General features: G+C 38.6%; 1 protein-coding gene across 6 annotated transcripts in view; it reads left to right on the top strand.

Annotated features, from left to right (window-relative positions):
* The first annotated feature begins 7,316 nt into the window (after positions 1-7,316).
* LOC100742437 (probable Na(+)/H(+) antiporter nhx-9) overlaps positions 7,317-14,389 on the top strand; it is a 41,217-nt gene continuing 34,144 nt past the window's right edge. For 2 of the 6 annotated variants that reach the window (XM_024369330.2, XM_012388553.3), the window contains exons 1-3: positions 7,329-8,215; positions 8,305-9,693; positions 13,795-14,058. In XM_024369330.2, the coding sequence (XP_024225098.1) occupies positions 9,228-9,693; positions 13,795-14,058 (730 nt within the window). In that variant the 5' untranslated portion in view covers positions 7,329-8,215; positions 8,305-9,227. Of the gene's footprint in view, positions 8,216-8,304; positions 9,694-13,794; positions 14,059-14,389 lie in introns of all 6 variants that reach the window. The other 4 variants (XM_024369329.2, XM_024369333.2, XM_024369331.2 and 1 more) reach the window with 4 other exon arrangements.

Genomic DNA, 14,389 nt, shown 5'->3' with positions numbered 1-14,389 from the left:
ATACCTTTTTTTTTTTTTTTTTTTTCGTTCTACAGCAATTAGCACTTGTCAACGAAAACTTTATCCGGCGATTGGCGTTTTTCCAATTCGATAAAATTAAAAGGCATTGTTGTGTAATCGCGATTGATCCATAATGGTTTTTCACGGGGATGGGATTTGCCGCGCTGACTGCAGTATTTCATGCAATCCACGGCGTCGATCGAGCGAATTGTCTCGAATAGTAGTAGAATTAAATAGCGCCTGACTTAAGATTTATCGTTATTCGGCAAGGTGCGGATCCATTTGTCTTCTATTCTTTTCTTTTTTTTTTAAATCGATTATGCACTCACGGAACGACCGCGATTTGTCCCGTGCCTGTACCGTGAAAGAATATTGTCGTTTGTTATTGTTATTATCGTACAAAGACGAATCGAAGTTGGCTGAAAGTTTCACAGGTAACGGCGGTAGAACTGGAAGCAAAAAGCTTTTGATAAACGCGGTCCCCGTGTACTTCTTGCTTCCAAAATAAGCCTTATCAGTTTCGGCATGAATCATACATCACGTTGAACCGCTGCTACTTGACTACGTTGAAAATCGTTTCTTACAATTGTGTACATTCTCGTTCACAAGTATCGGACCGTCTTGTACGACTGAACCGATACTGTTACCGAAATTTCACAAGTTTCGAATTATCAGCAATTACATACATCCTTTCGGAATAGTTTAATGGAACAAGTTTGATAACGAGGCGAATGAAATTTTACAAGCGAATGTTGGAAGTTACAAGTTGCCTGATTTTCTTATTTTATGAAAGTTTATGGTAGAGATCTGTAACTTGTAACTTGTTTTCTACGAGATGTCGCAATTCTTGGATCGTGGAAAAATTGGAACGACAATAACGATGTTATCGATATTTTTAACGATAATAACGTTAATGTTAAAATTTATCAAGAAACATAACGGACATATAATAAGAGAAAAGGAAATTTCATTATATGAAATTAGTAATGTTGAAACGTTTTAATATAATATTATTGAACTGTATATTATCTTATTACGATCATTGTTAACCATCTTTCAAGTTTTCTTACATTTCTCCTAATAATCGGCTACTTGTGGACGAGGGTGTACGCGTTTGTGTATATCGGACAGATTAAATAAACATCAGCGTAAATCATCGTAATTGTTACATGTATAATTTCGAGAGGTTTCTCGTGAAATGTTTCATTAATATTAAAATAACGGCTATTTGATCGTTTCGATGAAACGATAATGTATCGGTGGGTTATTTGCGATAAATGGACGGATAAGCCTCGCATTAAGGCTTTGTTTAGACATGGTTTGATTGATATTGCAGAACCGGTATTCCCGAACACTGAAATTCCATGAGAACGAAGTAAGATTTGTAAATTTAATCGATGCACCCTGGAGAACCGCGGTGATCGACGATAATGTACGAATGACGCGCGATCAAGTTATTTCCACGTTCCTTTCATCTTGAAAACGTAATTTTTCATTTAATAACGAGCCGATGTCCGTTTGGCGTTTGCTCGAATTTCTTTTCCATTGGTGTTATTTATCGCGTCGTTAGCCAAACATGGAACGATAAAATCGATAACGATGTTCCTCTTCTATTTTTATTATTTACGAACGAGATAGCGATCCTTCGTTTATAATAGTGAGAATTGTGATGACGGTATAGACAGACGGATGAAAGGTACGTTAACAAAGTGAGGGAAGACAAAGGTGAGGAAACGCGTAGCTGAGAAACAGAGCGCAAAGAATATGCAAATACAATTATGTATCAGGCTGTTCGAATGAATTTCAAATAAAGTGAAAATCAACTTCTATTATCGTGGCAACTATTGTCTCCGACGTACACTGAGAACATCGATTTTTCGCTCATTTGAAGACTAATATTTTGTAGTTGGAGAAATGAGATTCAATTCTCTTTCATTTCCATTCGACTTAAATTTCCTGTCGTTCAAATTTATTAATTTCACTTACGTATGAAATGCGACTGTGCTAAACTAACTATACATACCGAACTATTTTTAATTATAAAAAGAAAATTTGGTTATTTACAAGGAAGATAATTGACGAATGATAATATTTTCTTTCGTTTACTATCGATAGTAGAATCCTTTCGTAAAGGACGAACGTTGCGTTAAAATTGCGAAGAACAGTTTTATCGAATCTATGTTTCCCCATTTGTCGTTGATTAATAACTTGTTGAAATAATTTGAAAAGATTAATCCCGCAATTGCTGTAAAATTATTACCAGCGAGTAATAATCTTTTCAGCATCATCGAAGAGAGTCTCATCCTGTAATCCGATCTGTAATCTTATTCTTTTAATCTAAAATCCAATTCCAAGCAGACCTCGTTTCGTTTGTTCGGTGTCGTAATACCAAACGACACTCGGAACTATTAATCACATCAACTGATTGAGAAATATGTATGCAGCGTACTAAAAGAGAGACGATACAATCGGCAAGGTCAATAGATTTAATTGATATTGCGTTTTTACGCTTTCAAACCACGGATAAATTATTCGAAACTTTTCTTAAAAAAAAAAAAAAAAAAAAAAGAGAAAAAACCCTCTTCAAGGCTGTACGATTTTACGATCTTCGAGATTCGATAATTCCCCTCTACGAAAATCTTCCATACAATCGCGTTTGTATGATTTTCAAATATCTCGTTAACTTTTTTTAAAAAAAAAAAAAAAAAAAAAGAGAAAAAACCCTCTTCAAGGCTGTACGATTTTACGATCTTCGAGATTCGATAATTCCCCTCTACGAAAATCTTCCATACAATCGCGTTTGTATGATTTTCAAATATCTCGTTTGCATACGATTTTTTCTACGGATTTATATCGATATTATTCTTAGGACTTTTGCCCGAAATCCAAGTTTCAATTGTAAAAATATTATTACGAAACGCGTGAACATTCACCTGTACCCCTGTATTTTGAACTCTTCTTAATACATTATATAAATTTGTCGATAATATCGCCACGGCATATTTCTTTCTGCCGAAATAAATAAGTGTTATCTCGATCCGTCCGCCACAGTCCATTTATTTTCCCTATTTTGCTTAAAAAGAAAATCCGGCAATCCCCTACAAATTCAACTTTGAATAGCGACTGATAGACAGACAGGACAAGGTTAAAACGGCGCCATAGCTCAGCCCTCTACTCTCTCGACTTCTCTGTACTCGCGAATACTCGAAAGAAACAGCCTTATGAGAGAGCGTTTCGTTGCCGAAGAAAGGCAAACGCTTTTCTGGTAAAGGCAGAATTATTTACGAGCGGGAGGATCGTTTTCTATATCGAAACGATCTCGTTCGCTGCATGTGCGTCGTTTACATTACCGCCATCGATAGTCGATCGGCGCACGTTCGCCAAAGCTCCGAAAAGAAATCCCGCCCACTCCTTATACCTTTCGTGTAAATAAAACGTGTCGATCGTAACTGGTTCGCGAACCGGTTCGCTGGTTCATAATAGATTCGCGATTCGAGCGGTTGGAATAAGCTGTTATCCGAGCCTCTTCGCTTTGAAAACGATTTAAACGTCTGTCGAATATATCCAGCTGCGAATCATCGCGAAATTCATATCGGAAACGTTACGTAACGCGTTATCAACGAATAACCGATGACACCGTTCGATTCGACCGGATCGTATTAGATTTCATGCTAGGCCGTTTATCAATCGGCTTATTATCTGCCTGAAAACTGACTGGCTCGATGTCGCACGTTGATAAAAAAAAAAAAAAAAAAAAAAAAAAGAAAAAAAAAACACACAACGTTGTCAACGACAGATCGTTCGAAAGATGATATCGCAGCTATTGATGTTCTTTCGAATTGATTTGCGTACATTTTTTTCTGACTTTTCTGCGTTTTCTTAAATTAGTCAGATATTGCATGGTATCTTAACGTTGGACGAAAAACATCGTCTTAACTCGTATTTCATTTTGTCAAATTTTCAAACTTTCGATCCGTAAAGTTCGCGAATATTGGAATTCTCGAATATTAGAATTCTCGAATTTTCCAATTTCTCGATTTTTAGTCTTCGGACTCGGTTCGAGCCTTGTGGCGTTTGAATTTTCAGATTTTATCACTGTTTCGTCGCTAATCGTTTAACGACGGTAGAGTTTGAAGCGTTGATTGTTCGCGAGCCGAAGAATCATTTGTTATACCTGTGTTGCGTTTTGCAAGCAAAGAATCTTTGGACAAATTACATCTCGAATGGAACGAGTAACGACGAGGGACCTCGACGAAAGTTCGCGTTAAAAATTCCAAATGAATACGATTAATACGATTAATAAGATATCGAGGAAAACGTTGACAACCTAATGACCCTGAAGAAACGGAGAAAAATGAGTGAACGATATATGGAAGTTTGTCAAAGCGTAGTAACGTGTGATTTATCGAGTCGTCTTATAGATTGGACGAACGAAATTACGTGAATTTAATTCCAACTGGATTGCGCGCTATAATCGTTAATACACTTCTAGTTTAGAGATATGATATTTACGAATTCATTGTGATAGGCATAGCACGATAATAAAATTAATTTCGTTATTGCAGAATGCAATCGTTAATATAGCCGAGAGATACAGTAATACAGTTTAGAGATACGGAATTTACGAACGCGTTGCGATAGCTTTACCACGATAATAAAATTAATTTCGATATTTCAAGTGGAAAAGATTGGAGACAAAAAAATACGATAAATTCGGACGAGCTACAAAGCGAGTAGTATTTTTAAGATTTCCATAAAACAAGGTAATTAATCAAACGTTGACGTACGTTTTAACGTTTACGACACGTTCGTGTTCCATTTTCATCATTTTCGAAACTTCGAACACCGAGGGAAATGAGGATTTATAGACGCAGGAATTATTCGAACAGCAAAAATTTCAAATCAAATTTATTACGAAAACCGTGCAGCGTAAAATTATACTTCGCGGATCGAGAGACAGGAATTACGAGAACAGAAACTCACGATCGCTATATATAAGACGGGATTTCATTTTTCAATGTATTTTCTAACCACCGAGTATCGTAAATGTCAGAAAATCGACAGAGACAAAAGTGCAGAGAGAAATTTAAAGATGCAAAACTACACTGGGTACATATGATACATAAAAATATACAAAATATCCCAAGTGGAATATCGATTATAATTTTTCTAATTTCTATTTCCTTAATTGTGCACGTAAAACTCTAAATTTGCTTAATGACCTACCGTTTGATCATTACATTTCCCAAATGTGTCCCAAAGGAACGTAATTGTTAACAAATCGAAGGGCAGTCAAAATGAAAAAAAAACGAATGTCGTGGCAGATATTTCGATACGTGAAGAAATAATCGAAAACGGTAACCTACATACGGTAATTGCAGTCGTTGATTATTCTACCATTTTTCAAAGAAAGAAGATTCGACGGTAGCATCAGAAACAATTCCATTTTCGTTTCAAATCGAACAGACTGCGTTTGCGAATAGCCACGTACGTTTAATTATCGTGTTGTTATCGGTCAGTGGAGAACGAAGAGACGGCGTATAGTGTACGATTTTCCATTTGTAACGAGAGAAAAAGCTCCGATACCGATCCGTTACCAGCGCGGTTTATCGAGTAGAACAATCCCGAACTGATCAGACCGTCTCTCTCGAACCGACACGTGCAATAGGCTAGGAATGGCGAGCACTGGGTCGCAGTGTCGCAGCACACCGTATGATGGAAAAGGTTGGCAAGTAGCGAGCTGAATGTCGAGACAGTCCAGCATTTTGCTAGCGCAACAGCGACGAGGTCAAGGTTAAAGATGTCTCGAAGATCCAACGACGTGACGCGGCTGGTTTAAGGTCGACTCTCGATTTTAAACCTGAACTCTCGCATTCCCTGACTCGATATAGACAGGTCGACGTAATTTCTCTGTATAACTAGGATTTTTCGCGCTTATTGTACTCTATAAGATATTTAACGTAATGGAGAGAAACGTTAAAGCGACACTCCGAATCCTGATATTTCCAATCGACTAAATGTTGTGCGTCTGATTCTCGTCGCGAAAAATAAACAGCTACGAGCGATGCGTTTCGTAAAACATTCTTACGAGCGTTTACCTCGAAACTGTTGGTATAATCGCCGAGGAAGCAAAAACAAAGCAGTGGAAGCCTACGTGCGTTCTCTCCTTTAAATCCAAAGGTCGGGTTTCGATCGTACCTCGTGACGTCGACATACGGTATACTCGGTCAATCTAACTTACCTATGCAACGTACAGCGACACTCGATATCCATTGGAAATTTAAGCGAACGATCGTCTAAAATTTATCGTTAATTTTCATTTGAAATGATCGGTCGAGACATAACTGATTAGACCACAACAAAGTTAAGCGAGCTCGTCTTCTATTTCTTCTATTTGCGAACGAAGCTACGAACGACGTGTGACCATCGGAAGATAAATAAAACAGTTGCTCGAAATAGTTGATAGTCGAGTAAAATTAATCAAACGATCGACCAAAATATAACTCATCTTCCAACTTGGTCTCTAACTGCACTCGCGGCATACGGTCTCCGAAAATTAAGCGAAACGATCACTCGAGATGCGAATATTTGTGCATGAACGAGACATTGAAATGTATAAAAATAGACAAAAGTATATAAAATAACGCAAATACGACTGCTCTCACAACGTCTATGAAATATAGCAAATCTCTCTCTTTCGTGTTATAGTCTTATTCGTAAAAATACATATGCAGCTCGTTAATCACAATTTCCTCATTATCGCGCGAGAGCATCAATCAAGAAACAATCGGTGGAAATCAAACAAAACACAACATCCCGCTACGCGTCTCCGATTCCCGCCATTTGCAAACAAAGCTGCACCCGCGGTCCGCAATTCAATATCCCATTCCGTCTATCCTTTATCCAGTCTGATTATCGATCATTCCAGCCGCATAGAATTCCAGTAATCCCTTTCAAACGCAATATTCGCAATGCGATGTCCGGGCCTCGACAGAGAGAGAGAGAGAGAGAGAAAAGGAGAGCGAAAGAGAAAGAGGGAGACGGCCGCGTTCAACAACAAACCTCGTCGAAGCTTTGGCTGCACGCATCGCACACCCAGTCGTCGTCATCGTCGTCGTCGTCGTCGTCGTCGTCGTCGCCGCCGCCGCCGCCGCGTGATACTATATCGGGGCGTCGCGACGCCTGCGCGGGTTCTCGCAACGATCAGCTGGCTGGAACCTGACCGACGAGGGGCAAGGAGACCTAACCAGAGGGAGACGGAACGATCGGATACCAGTGAGTCGAAGCGGGACAGCGCTATATAGGAGGAAGACGGGAGATATCGAATGGGCGAAAGTTAGAGAAAGAAGGATGGAAATGCGTGGAGTCTAGTGTCAGTAGCGACGTCGAGGGTGGCCTCGTCGGCAGCTACGCACGTTTTTGGCAACGTTCGTCGATGCCCATAACTCTGATCGTGGCAATGGTGTTGATCGTGTGCACGACGTCGACGTAGCTGCCGAGAGCCGGCGCGCGACTCGACGACTCCTTTTCGCGCAGTGCTGCCGTGACGGTCGATCGAAGCGCACCGCTGAAACCTGGGAATGCCACGCAACCTTCCATTTTAACGACTCCACGATGCATCTGCCCGGCTGCCACGTCGTCGTCCCGTGCCCTCCGTTCGAGTCTCCGGATGGTTATCTGAGTTACAGGAGGCTCGTGTATCGACAAGTACCAGCGTGAACCCTCCTACGCTGGCTGCCGCCCAGAAACTCGTCCGAACCAGCGGTATATCCACCCTGTGGTTTCCTAGCTCGTTCGCGAACAGTACCGTATCTACCTTTTGGAAATTGTTCTCGTTGAATTAGAATATCTCGAGTCTCGTTGACGAATGACGACAGCAAGGTAGAAGGAACGTTCTACTATCGCAAGAGGGACAGAGTCGACCAAAGAAGCCTGTTTCCAGTGAAGTATTTTTCCGATTATATCGTTAGTAAAGTGATCAGGCGAATCTGTGCGCTCGATCGATCGTAATCGCAAGGCCGTTGCTTGTGCAAGGAACATAAACACGATGGTTAAGTAGTGGAGGCTCGATAAGGGCTGCTCGAGTGCCTGATCACCCCCTGGTCTGGTTCTGTTGCAGCTGCGTACCGAGAACACTCTCTCTTCTTCGTCGATAACCAACCAATAAACGGCGGGGAGAGCACGCTCGCGAGGCAGAAGCAGCGTCGGACCCGCGGTAAGTACCAAAACAAATATGCCGCCGCGGACCTCCGCTCCTTTTTTCCGCTGGAACGAAAATGGATCTCGATTTTGCCCGACGTCTAGGTCGCTCTACTACGCCTCTCTCTCTCTGTGTCTCTCTGTTCTTCGCTGTACTCCAAAGGGTTCGTTGACACTGTGGCTAGGAAATCGACTTTGGAACTCGTTGGCCGCCGAAAAAGGTCACCGACGATACAAATATAGAAACGTGGTGGAACGAGGCCGACAGTGGAGCAATATCGAAGAGGAGAAGGGAAGCGCGGCTGTTTAAGGATCCCTGCCGTGTCTCGTTTGTGAATCGATAGGAATTTTTCTCCTCTGTTAAGCGGAATCTCTAACGAATCGTCCTGATATACGGAAGAATCTTGAGAATCTCATGTGTGTTTAGGAAAACAGTTCGAAGAAGTTGTTGTTGCTATCGCGAACCGTGTGTACAACGAGTGATAGAAAACAGAATCTGAGAGTAAATGCCTGCCATAGAAGCAATAAGCGAGCCTGGCTCGTTTAATCTGCAACTTCAATAAATAGAACTACCGTAGAAATCGGACCTACTGCTGAGGGTGTGAAACGATCGTCTTCCACGTGTGATACAATACGATACAGTCTCCTCGAACGATTCTTAAACGATCATCGTTTAGGAAACGGAATAATAGAATAATTGCGAAATAATCTTGCGTCGAGTACACAAACGAATAAGTAAATAAATAAACGAAATCTTGGACGTTGAATAAATAAATAATTCTTAAAGACTCGGAAGATTATACCGTGAGAGCAAAACTCGTGGTAGAAAAAAGCACGAGAAGGGTGCAGTGAGGTAGATACACGAGGGTGCACTCCCTTCGAACAGCGGGAGCCATTGAAACTAAGGTTTCTCGAGGTCGGAGGTCTCTGATGGTACAGAGGGTGACTCAGTACCGGTGGACGAGCGCGAAAAATCAGCGCGGTCCCCGTAACCAAGATCGGCATCATAGTCGTCGAGTAACATCGTCATGGCTCCACGTATCGTCATCTCGACGATGATCGCGTTTGCGTTGATCCTTGCTTGCTGGTCTGCTCAAGGTCACGCGGGTTTAGCGAGGTTCTACGAGTCCGTGCCCGATCTACAACCGGACAGACGAATTCCTAACAACGACTACGCGATTCACGGACCGATCGTCGACGATCATGAGTTCCCTCGAGATCTCAGGGAGCCTTATCCAGGCAAGAGTTTCGGTCCCATGGGTCCTATCGATGGTTCGTTGCCCGATGACGTATCTTTTCGAAGTTTGGCCTCCGGACAAGAGGAAGCAGCCAATTCCATGGAACATTTGTCGTCGAATCAGGCGATGGAAGGGCACGAAGATGAATCTAAGCCTAGCAAACCGGAGTATAAGATCATGTCTGTGGAGTTTCATCGGGTCGAGACACCGTTTATCATTGGAATCTGGATCTTCTTCGCGAGTCTCGCGAAAATAGGTACGGAATGCGTGGAGCTTGAACTTGGTTCAGGCATTGATTGTTTGTTAGTTTCGTTGGTAGCCGCTGTGCGGTCGACTCTTGTCGCTGCCGCGTGGTAATTTCGGTAAACCGATGGCTTTCGACCCTCGTTCGGCGAATTCGATGCTGGAATTTTGAGACGTAATGGAGGAGTCGAGATGTTTAATTATTTGTAGCGATTCGTGATAACACTTTGGTTTAGTTATCGTGGCAGAGTTTGACGAATGTATTATGCGTGTTATGCAAGCTTTTAAACTTTCATTTCTGCTCTCACGAAGCACGATTATATTGACAAAGTTTGGCAATCGATCTGAACTTATACGCATATATAGTTATCCTCACTCGTGTTCGGATTTCACAGTATCTTCGAATTTATAGTTTTGTACACGAAATAAAAAGACGAACGTTTAGCTGTAAAATTTCTTTCAATATCGATAATAATTTGATTAAATGTACAATTAAATAGATTAATATCGTATTATACATATGGATTTGAAATGAAAAGGAGAAACATTAATTTTAGTTGCGTGTAGAACGATCGTATGGAACGTAGAAGCTAGATAACGTTAAACGCAAACACAAACTTGGTAAAAAATTAGTATACAGTGTGGAGATATTGCCTTACAAATTTTCCATAAATGTGTCATAGCTTTTAGTTTTCCAATTTGTCTCAGTACTATCATAATAATCGTGTCGTTACAATATTAATGAAACTTTGATATTCTTTGCATGATGCACGTAGTATTATACGTAAGAGGTTCTTGCGATAAGTATTCAAATACTTCCGTGAATCACTCTAAGTGTCGAAAGTGGAGATTTTCAGTATGAATGAGATATACTGGTTTAAAGTCGACGCTCTATTTTAATAGTTCTAAAACCTAATGAATTCTTCAATGAATTATTCTAGCACTTGCGATGTTTAACGTTGTATTCGGTATAGCGTTTAATCCCTTAACCTACGATTTACTTTCGAGAATTTTGGGCCGAAAACGTAAAAAAGCTATTATACAGGGTGGATGGTAGCTGGTGGTACAAAGGGAAAGGGGGTGATTCTGCGCGAAAAAAGAAGTCGAAAATATAGAATACAAATTTTTCGTTCGAGGCTTTGTTTTCGAGAAAATCGACTTCGAATTTTCGCTCGGTACGCGTGCACTTTATCGCGTCTCGTTACAACGGATCTCACTGTAGATCGTTGTCTCGATTGACGTTATTTTTTAAATTATTAAAATTTTTAAATTTTTAAATTTTTAAATTTTTAAATTTTCAAATTTTTAAATGTTTAAATTTTTAAATTTTTAAATTTTTAAATGTTTAAATTTTTAAATTTTTAAATTTTTAAATGTTTAAATTTTTAAATTTTTAAATTTTTAAATGTTTAAATTTTTAAATTTTTAAATTTTTAAATGTTTAAATTTTTAAATTTTTAAATTTTTAAATGTTTAAATTTTTAAATTTTTAAATTTTTAAATGTTTAAATTTTTAAATTTTTAAATTTTTAAATGTTTAAATTTTTAAATTTTTAAATTTTTAAATGTTTAAATTTTTAAATTTTTAAATTTTTAAATGTTTAAATTTTTAAATTTTTAAATTTTTAAATGTTTAAATTTTTAAATTTTTAAATTTTTAAATGTTTAAATTTTTAAATTTTTAAATTTTTAAATGTTTAAATTTTTAAATTTTTAAATTTTTAAATTTTTAAATGTTTAAATTTTTAAATTTTTAAATGTTTAAATTTTTAAATTGTTATTCTATATTTTCGACTTCTGTTCCTTTCCGCTTGTACCACCAGTGACCAACCACCCTGTATATTATATTTGGCCCGATCATCGTACTACGGGCTATGCCCGTAATGTTTACGTTTGGTCCGATCGTCGTACTACGGGCTATGCCCGTAGTTGTAGGTTAAGGGGTTAAATTCTACTAAAAAAAGAGTGACTTTTTATCCCATTTGCATCTACATCGTTTATCGTTCGAATTCCACAATTAACATTTTATTGTTGTTCGTTTAAGAAATCGTCGTTCTTACTTTTTACGACAATATTGGGATTTGTTGTTGAATTCACATTGTGTTTGGTTGGTTGGGAAGATAAGAGATAATATTTTACGAAATGATTACTTGGAAATTTCGAACAGAATTATCGGAAATATTGAAAATTATCGAGGTAGAAACATTCGACCGATTCTTAATCCGATTTATTTGATTATATGCTTCTCTGTGTGTCGGTTTTTGTATTTATTAAGCGCTTCGAATCGCATTTTGCTTTCAATCGCTTGGAAAATTCAAACTCGAGAAAATAATCTTCATAATACGTTTTGCGTTCTCAGTTTACATTTTTGCTAGAAAATCGTTTCAGTATTTCTTCTTTCTTGTCTGAGAAATAATAATTATTAGGATTCATAGTAAATATTCGAAGAAATTTCTTTATTATGCTTTAAATATTCAAAAAGGTTCCGTTATAATATTTAGCATTATCTACTATTAATTTACTTACTCTAATAATTTGAACATTATTTAATATTAATTTCGTTGCTCGAATAATTTAGTATTATTTATTGTTAATCGTATTATTTTAATAATTTTTTAATTATTACTTTTATTATTATCAAATAATTTTGCATTATCACGGTATTATTTCGGTGAAATAAATCTCTGTTTAATTTCTAGAATTATATTTACAAAAAGTCGGAATTGCATAAACATCTGCAGTCTACTAATTAATAGTCTCAATTATTCGAATTATAATTGTAACCATTATGAAACTAGTCGATTGTCTCATAGTTTATTTCCACCTACTAAACATTAATCTCTGAATATTACCTACTCTGTTATATAAATGATTATTGAATATTAGACTCGCATTAAGCTCTATAAATAAGGCTGCATTGTGTTGCATTCTATCGTGTTCGAGTTAATGTAAAACGTTTCCATTTCGAAGAGGGACGATATAATATAACCATGTCGATAATACAGTGGTCAGACAACTCGATGTAACAACTACGAACCAAAGGTTCGAATAACGAGGGTTCTACTTGTTTCTCGGTAATATCGATCCCGTTTGCACCATGCTCCTGAACTACTGTACTGCCCGTACACAATCAGGCTTTTTATAGATTCAACACATCTTACAAAAATAACAGCCAATATCGCGTCTCCCTCCCTTCTGTTCGACGACACAATTTGCAAAATATCGTCGCGTGTCTATCTCTTATAGGAGAGCAATTTCAAAATTCTAATACCATGTGAAAGAGATCGCATTATTGCGACAGAAACGTTCGGGTCATATCCGAATTGATAATTCTAGTAGAATTCGATCGTTAAACGATATTCACAAAATGCTCGTTATCTCGCAATGACCTGGTCGATACCAAAACCGAAGACAAGAGGACTAGTTCCGTGATAAGCTGCAACAGGCGGTTTAAAAACCGGTCCAAGTACAGCGTTCGTCGAACGAGCGTTAATAATAAAACGTTCGCGTGCTACCACTACGATCTACCAACGAAACGATTTTTCGCGATTCTACGTTTCCGCCGCATTCCCCGTTCTATTAATACACCTACGTGCAATATTATTCATAACTGTTCGAACACGAAAAACACGCGTCTTTCGCGTTATGAAAATTATAATCTAAAAGATGTTTATCACTGTTAACGTAAATAATTCTTTATTGGAACAACGAGTACTATTTTCATGAGTCTTATTATATGCCGTGGATTCAAATTATTCCAACAACGTCCACCGATCATCGATATCGTTCGAATAATTGCAACGCTGTGAATCATAGTGACATAAGTCGATCCACAGCTACTTTTGATAAAATAGTGTTCGTTGTTTATTATTGTCGAAAATTCGTCGTACCTTCTCAAGCCCGGAAAAGTGCATCGCGTTCGAGAATAAAGTTACAGCTTGTTAATTAATTACGAAACCAAAGGGACGATACTTTCGAAAGTTAAAATACGCGACGAAGTTCGAGTCGCCGATATCTTGACCTACACCACTGCGATTTTCGCGTCGTTCAGTTATCACGGGTGATAATGTACGTAAAAGCGAGGCCGTGTTAAATTATGATCGCGTACGTGCAGGCTTCCACATGACGTCAAAGCTGAGCAAGATCTTTCCGGAGTCCTGTTTGCTGATCGTTGTCGGCGTCGTCGTTGGTGTCTTACTGTTCCAGGCGAGCAGCGTCCACGTGTCACCCTTAACTCCCGACACGTTCTTCCTCTACATGCTACCGCCCATCATCCTGGATGCCGGCTATTTCATGCCGAACCGACTATTCTTCGACCATCTGGGAACGATACTCCTGTTCGCCGTCATTGGGACTATATTTAACACCTTGTCGATAGGTTAGTAAAAATTCAAAACTATTACGAAGTAGCGGAAAGTAACGCCGTAAAATTTCATTTCAACGTTGTTTGCTCACCGATTCATTCGATTTTCCGCTATTAACGTATCAAATTTTTAACAATCGCCGTGTTTCGCGTAATTCATTGCACTGCTTGCTCTTCGCCTGCGATAGGAATCATTTCGTTTAGAATATCTTCGATATCGTAATATCTTTTAGTTGTACGTCAGACTTTCGTCTCATTTTAGTCAATTTATATTAGAAAATTTTCTTTTCGTCAAATTATGACTATGGAAAGAACGAGAATTCCAGCAATTTTCTTAATATCTTCT

This window comes from Bombus impatiens, unplaced genomic scaffold (genome assembly GCF_000188095.3).
Source record: "Bombus impatiens unplaced genomic scaffold, BIMP_2.2 scf_0549, whole genome shotgun sequence".
Lineage (NCBI taxonomy): Eukaryota > Metazoa > Arthropoda > Insecta > Hymenoptera > Apidae > Bombus > Bombus impatiens.
The sequence above is the reverse complement of the archived record's forward strand: the minus strand, read 5'-3'. Positions and strand labels throughout refer to the sequence as shown.